Below are 8,021 nucleotides of genomic sequence, written 5' to 3' on the forward strand. Positions count from 1 at the left end.
CGCTGACATCCTCTTATATAGTAAAGTATATCCTCTTAATAAGTACGTCATTCAATAATTATTCTCTGAACTGTAATATTTCTTAAATACACCTATTAAATTAATAAAATCATAATTAAATTCTATTCTGCTTGCTGTACTTTTTCTTTTTTTTTTTTAACGATTTACAGTTCAATTGTCAGTAATTATTGATTTCAAATTTCAAATTTAAAGTAGGTAGTAGGTACTCATGTATTTTAACTCTTAATCAATAACTATTTAAAAATAATTGTTTGGTATAGTAAATTACAAATTGTAATCACAACTCTATAGTTATTTTTTTATATCAATCAATTATATTATTAAAAATCATATTATTATTTTTTTATGCTTTAGATAAATATTTTAACATTTAATATATTATATAATATTAGGTTAAAAATACACAATTTCCATAGAATATAATATAATATTCTATAGAAATTACATACCTATATTAAAATTGCTATTCGTTAAACAGTTACCGAGAAGCTATTATTATTTACTTTAGACGAGATTGATATGAATAACATAAAATATCTTTCATGATTAAAATATCCCGTTATAACTGTATAATTGAATATAAAAAGACTTTATTAGTTTATAAAAATACATTGTTATTTGACCTTTTCTTTAATTTAAGTAAGACAATTTTTTTCGCTTCATAAACATTATATTATACTTGTTATTTAAAATAATTTACACAAAACTGCTACCTACGTATTTTCTTTTTGTAGAACTTCGTAAACGATTATATTTTATACTTTGCAGGCTTCTTCTATCATTTAGTATTTTATTTTTCAAGTGTTTATTATGAATCAATAAAATACTATTTTCGTTATTATGAGCAACAATTTTAGATATAATATTACATAAATGATTGTTTATGAATTAAATTATTATGTGTATTACTTGATTAACTAAGCACACTTGATTGTTATAACTGACATTTTAAATGTCTCAACCAGTGGCGTAGTCATGAAGGGATGGGTAAGTTGGCAGGAGGAAGAGAAATGGCCAAAACATTGAAACAACATAAAAAAAAATTATTGTTGCTAATTTTTGAGTGTTTTTTTAAAAATATTTTGGCTTTGCCCCTCCCCCTATTAAAATCTAGTCTCGGCCATGATAAAAAATGTAAAATAATGAATTCTCTGCATTAAACATTTATAGACATAAATACCTACATAATATAGACACTTAATTACATTTAGGCGAGGCTAATTCAATCTTATGAAAACTAAACAAACAATAACTAGGTAGGTACTTACTTAAAAATATGTAAGTAACGGAGATTTTTATTTAAATAATTATATTACTGCTGCCTTGCATTATATCATATCATATGTAAATGATATAAACATTATGCCTTCTCTGTACCTACCTGGTCTGGTGATCCGTGTTGGATTGAAAAGTGACGAATAGTTCATCTTAAAGTAGCTCTCAACGATCGCTCGCTCAGTCTTGCCAGGCCCTTGTTCGGGACTGAACAGGTATTCTGGATCGATTTCGAATTTTACTCTCTGGAATCCGGTGATGCAGATGGCCGTCAAAAATACGGGCACCAAAAGAAAGTACCCTGGATGTTTGGCGACCACTAGACCGAGTCTGTAAAATGCTTTCGTCAGCCATTTGTCGATACATTCTATGCCACAAGTCATGTCTGTAAGTAAAGAAAAAAAAAACGACAAGAAATTATTAATACATCGTTATAACGGCGGACAACGCGCATCACGTGCAGACACGGCCGTTTCGCATTTAATGCGTCTTCGTATCTTTATTTGGTTCCATAATGGATAAAATGTGAAAAATGATCGCAACGCAGCGACTAATTCTTATTTAAAGCCATGATATGTGATCTTCTTACGATCGATATATATATTATATATATATAATATGTATTGTATATAGGCAAAAGCAGCGAACGGGGCAAGGTCTCTATCAATATAAGCCTGCAGATGTCATTGCACGTTGCCGAACGAGTACTGGAACCGTTACAGAATATTATGCTATTAAAGTGCGTGGACTTTAATCGCCATCATTAAAACGTCGTGGCGTTTTTTGGTCAGAACGACAATGTCCACGTGGTAACATTACATAGTTTTTAAACAGAATCATTATTATTATTATATAATTAATAACTATTTTTTTTCAAACAAAACGTAGAAGTCCATGTTATATTATACAATATTATATTTATGATTGGTGGTAGTCTAATAAGAACAGATAATAATATATTATACATAAATAAAATTCAGTAAATAGTTGAGGAGGAAATTTAAATAACTATTTAGTAGAAGGAAGCGTTCTCATTCGCCAAACTCATCATTTTAATTATTGTTTCTCTTATTGTTTCTTGAATAACTAGTGTTACATAAGGGAATGTAAAAATAATTTGATTGTTTTGCGTGAGTTAAATACAAGAACACGGAAACTCTAATGTAATACAAAAAGTTCAGGTGCATCAATAAGACAATTAATTAATTTCTCCAGAAAAAATTATGAAATCTAGGACTCAGGAACGTAGTTTATTTTCTTTTGACAAACGCCAGATATCGTGTATAGTACCAATATTATAGACACCAATTTCGTGTTATAAACTATAATTTAACATAACACATAATCTATATTGTTCTATCACGTTTTGTCTATTATTTTTAGCACTTAAAGCTACTTAGGCATTTATTAATTATTTTATTTAAATCAAATATTGAACAAATCATTTTTAAAAAATCATTCATGTTTTTCATGCCAATCGTGTCTGTTAAACTTAAATCAAAGATAGACTATTTATATATAGTGCATATTTTGTATTTTAGATTGTTGATGAGAAATTAAAAATAAAATAAGCATTTAAGGCCTAGATGAGTGCCTATAGTGTATTGTACGATATTGTGTAAGTGTATTACAAAAATTTTGCGTGCACTTATCAACTACTAATATTTACTGTTGTCTGAAGTTAATTGAATAAAAAAATATTCACGCAATATTCTGCGTCAAAAAGTGGTGACGCCATTATATTTATAAAAATAAATTATTAGCAAAATAGGTTTCTTACAAGAACTCAATGATATAATACTATATAAATGCCTATTTCTGACAGTAAAAAAACATTTTTTTTTTTTTTAAATTTAAATTTAAATTATAATTAAATAACAATTTTTAATACCTAATATCTATTTTGTTGTTGGATTATCAAATAGAGTATTTTTTTAGAGTTAAAACTTAAGTTTTTTTTAATGATAGTTATGATTAGAAAGATACATTTTTAACAAATCGTTTACATTGATTATGTGCCTTTTAATGGATTAAGCACAATTTTAATTTAATGTTGTCGATAATTCATAAAATGTATACATATATTATCAGTAGTCCTGATTCAGTACCTATATGGAATTTTATCATAAACCATCGTTAGTAGTTATATTTTACTATTTTAGCATCTGAATAAAATAAAAATAATGCATACATACTTATAAACCATATACCTAGGTGGTGATTATTATTACATTACAGTTGTTTATTTACGAGTAGGTAGAAATGAGTAGTTAGTACCTATCAGTCACGAAATAATAAAATTGCACTATAATTATTGTAAAATTGTTAACAAACTAGTTGTGGTTATAGTATAGGTACGTTATAATAATAATAGTGTAGGGAAATCAGAAGTATTTTAGAACACAAATAATTGCATTAAAAATGAATAAATCATACAGGTTTAATTATTAGGTGTTAAAAAATATTATCTGTTTAATTTATGTTAAAATATAAAATAGTTTATTTGGTTATTTTATAATATTATAGGTATATTCAGCCTGTTACTGTTCACCAGCAATTTAAATATCGAGTCTATCTTCCTATTTGATGTCCAAATGTATAATGGTGACATAAATATATGGAAATTATTATATTTAAAATATAAGCTAAGCAATAAGCATATTTAAAGGTTATGACTTATCATGCCTACACAAGACATTTATTATTTTACAAATACTTATTTACTAAATACAATATTGAAATTTCACTTATTATTAACACTAATTTAAAAAATACAGTTTTTTTTAAAAAAAAAACCACAATATTCATTTGTGGATTTTTCACTATTTTATTCGTTTTAAACAATTAATATTAAAACGCTTAAAACAAATGTTCGCTGTTTACCATAGATTTTTATATAAAACAATAGTTGAAAAACATCCACATGTAATAGGTAGCTTTATGTCGTATTAAGGCGTATTATTATAATTGAATTAAATTCGTTTTTTTTTATTCATGGAATTATATTTAAATCAAAAACCATAGTAAAATGTTTACATAGATGTTTATTCAATTTAAAACAAATTGTAGGCATTATTCAACAAAATGTTTTTTAGACCGTGTGAAAATCGACGTAATAAAAATAAAAATATTATAATCGTGAGAACCACTTGTGGTAGATCAGTGTCCATAGATCATAAAATGTTTAATTTTCTGATTGAACTGAATAGATAATCCTTTTTAATACCGATTTCCAATTATTTTTATTGCGGACAAATCGTCCAATAAAATTATACGCGGATTATTACATTTTGTACTAGTGATATTAATGCTACTAATGTACTCAATAAAACATTTGTGTTTGAAAATAATAATAAATTGTCCAACTAATGGTATTTTTAGATTTTCGACAACTTTCGAGTGAGTAATTGTTATTTAAGTCGTATTATTATTATGCAACCGGTCATCAAGATCCACAAAAGTCGAGTGGATATGACTATTATAATATTATAGTACTCTCTTGAAACACGTGTGTGACGAACACAATGGGTATAACACCGTATAATATGACGTATGTTACATATTTTAATTATATGCAATCATTTTGATTATTTCGTATTGTTTTTTTGGTATATGGTAATAATAATATGTCAGGTGTGAACACGGAAACTGCACCACCACAATGAGTGTGCTAATTTTTTTTCACATCGATGGCCATCGCAGACTTGTGGCGCGGTATTGTTCGATTTGATTTGGATAATTATTTATTATACTTTGTACGATATACCTATATAACATATACAACGTACATGTGATCCTCCGTCCAATTTATTGCGTCTCACAGCCACGGGGGAGACGTCGATAAACGAATTTCGCAGTCGGATACTTCATCGGACAAATGTCTAATACGTATAATAATATATATATACTACACTGTACGTCACGTGAAAATGGCCTATACCTATCAGTTTGCGTGTGTCTATAATAATATCGCATGCTGTTATTACGCGCATTGTCTCCGAGGATGGAAGTAAAAAATAATAAAATGCGTTTCGTACTTTATAAACCTACCATATATATTGTACAGGGTGTAACCGCAAAAAGACTTGAGAAATTAAATAACTTTTGTCCTAATCAATATTGAAACATTTGTTTTTAAATAATTTATAGACGCCTGCGCAACAAGTACAATATTATATCTTCTTTTTTTTTAAAAAAAGGCAAACATTTAAAAATAGCCTATTTGTAAATCTAGTTTTTAAACAAATTTTGATGGCAAAAACTAAAAACGTTTATTTAAGTGAAATAGTTTATTTTTTAAAATATCAATATTTTTTGGTGTTAATTAATTTTAAACGTATAATATACCTAATAACTTTTTTCAAAATATTCTCCGTGGGAATTTCCTGACATAAGTATATTTCTTAAACTATTTTTCATCCGTTTTTCTTTCTAAAGTATTTCTGTTAGTACTGGTACACACTGTACATATAAATTATATATATATATTTTGTATTTATTTTACAATTATAAAATAACAACGACAACAACAGTTGTACGAGTCGAGTAAAAAATTTGTCTCGGTCTACATTCGCCGGTATATTTGTAGTATAGTCCAGTGTACCTATATATGTAGGTATATAATATTATCGTTGATTGCGGACACAGCTAGTAATATTCGGGTGCGTGTGAAATTGTGCGACCGCAACGTATGCTGTATAGTATAATGATTACGATTATTATTATTATTATTATATCGTCTTAACATATTATAATAATATTATGCACTGCCGTCAAAGAAAAATGCATTCACATATAGCTGTATAAATATGTAGATATATATTATTATGATAGATGTGTGTCCATATAATATCAAATATGCGTGTGCGGTGCAGGTCATAGCTACTCCGACGCCAAGCGGTCATCGTGGTTTTTTGGGTTTTTGTTTCGTCTGTATAAGTGTTTTCGACAATTTCAGATGATAGAAAAAATAAAATACTACACTATCATTATAATTGACGTACCTACCTACTGATGACGATTTCGGTATAATATTAAATAAAATACATCGGACGTTACGCAATAAACCAAAATATATTATACTTGCAGTCGACGCGAATTATATTGTTATCGATGGGATCTATTCCTTGAAGATTCGTACGAGGATACGTAAAATCATTGGTATGAGGTTTAATAATGCGTTGTACGACGTAAGACGTAAAACGATTGGACTGGTAATTTATGAACGGTAAATATCATCGCACGTAGAAAATCCAAGAAATGTTTGTTATTAATTGGTTTTTATATTTGACATTGTTTTGCTTCGCATACAAATCTTCTTTCACGAGCGAGTTTCCATTTTTAAACTGTATTAAATAAGAACCAGAGGTATCGGATATAATATACTAAGAAATAGAAAAAAAAGCTGCACGGTGTTATATGAGGAATTGTACCATAAAAGTTATACAAATAAATATTCATAGTAAATTTGAATTTATCATAAAATATGTAAGCTATTTGTAATTTATTTATTTCTTCGAAAAATTACACATGATTAATTAATATGATATCATGTCTGTGTGTTGAATACACTCTGTGAGCATATGGGTTTGTTGACAAGTAAAAAATTATATGGTAGATCTCCAAATTACTATACATTTTACGAAATATAATACTAGATAAGCCCCCACGTATCTTTTCACTGGGCGTAGCATTAATTTTGAAAACGCTACCGTTGAATAGCACTACAATAGAGCACTTAACGCATCTTCAAAGTGTTTTAAAAATATTTGTCGATCATCCATATACAACCTTTATAATGTTAATCGCAAAAAAAACACAATTATTATTCAAAATAGGTATATTATTATAGGTACCTATACTATTTACCGATAAAAATGGTGATTCCTATGACTTTAAAATGATTCGATATGTGTGATTCCTGTAGGTACGACGCATTTTGATAAGTTACGTAGCTCTGCAGTGGCATATTGCAGGTTATTATGCACATATTATTATGTTACGCGTTGAGATTTAGAATAACGACGGCGTGAGCCCAAGACGACCAGCAGATCATAATAATTGTATAGTAGGTATAACAATTATATTATGTTATAATTACATAAGACGTTCCTAATTAGTTAGCGGGTTTAAGGCATATAGACATAGGATATAGTCGCATTTTTAACGTTTCAATCACTACGGATTCGATACGATTTTACATAAGTATAGGTATGGTACGACAAGCAGTGACCTTTAATACTCTTTTGTAATATTAATACAAGGACTTTCAGTTCGATATACTTAACAACGTATATAATATATTGTGCTTTAACGTAAATCTATCCGCTAAAGTGACTTTTTATAATTAGTTATTTTATTTTCATCTGAGTTTCGCAAATTATGTGCTGCAGTGTATTGGATTTCCGAGTTATTAACATTTTTGTTCTTAGTGTTGTATAAAGACACGAAACAACAAATTTATTTATGGAAGTTACACATTTTGAACAGTGGCGTATCCAAAAAAAGACTTACAAATTGTATGGCGTGTATACAGGGTGATTCTTTTATCAAACAACACTCATTATTTCAAAAAGTGGAAGTTTTTTTGAAAATATTTGTTTACATACTTTCAAGTCGCTTATAAAACAACGTTTTTCTTAAAAAATTATATTTTTAAATATTTTTCATCCTTAAATTTTTTTAAGTTTTTTACTTTTTTGAATGACAACATAGGGTTTTAATTT

The 8,021-nt window shown here is 27.8% G+C and overlaps 1 protein-coding gene across 1 annotated transcript in view; it reads right to left on the reverse strand.

Annotated features, from left to right (window-relative positions):
- Positions 1-1,701, reverse strand: part of LOC100161102 (patched domain-containing protein 3) — a 22,272-nt gene extending 20,571 nt beyond the window's left edge. Inside the window, exon 1 of the mRNA XM_008188487.3 lies at positions 1,403-1,701. Coding sequence (XP_008186709.1) covers positions 1,403-1,679 — 277 coding nt within the window. The 5' untranslated portion in view covers positions 1,680-1,701. The remainder of the gene's footprint in view (positions 1-1,402) is intronic.
- Between the last annotated feature and the right edge of the window lie 6,320 nt (positions 1,702-8,021).

The sequence above is a fragment of the Acyrthosiphon pisum genome, chromosome A1, assembly GCF_005508785.2.
Source record: "Acyrthosiphon pisum isolate AL4f chromosome A1, pea_aphid_22Mar2018_4r6ur, whole genome shotgun sequence".
Lineage (NCBI taxonomy): Eukaryota > Metazoa > Arthropoda > Insecta > Hemiptera > Aphididae > Acyrthosiphon > Acyrthosiphon pisum.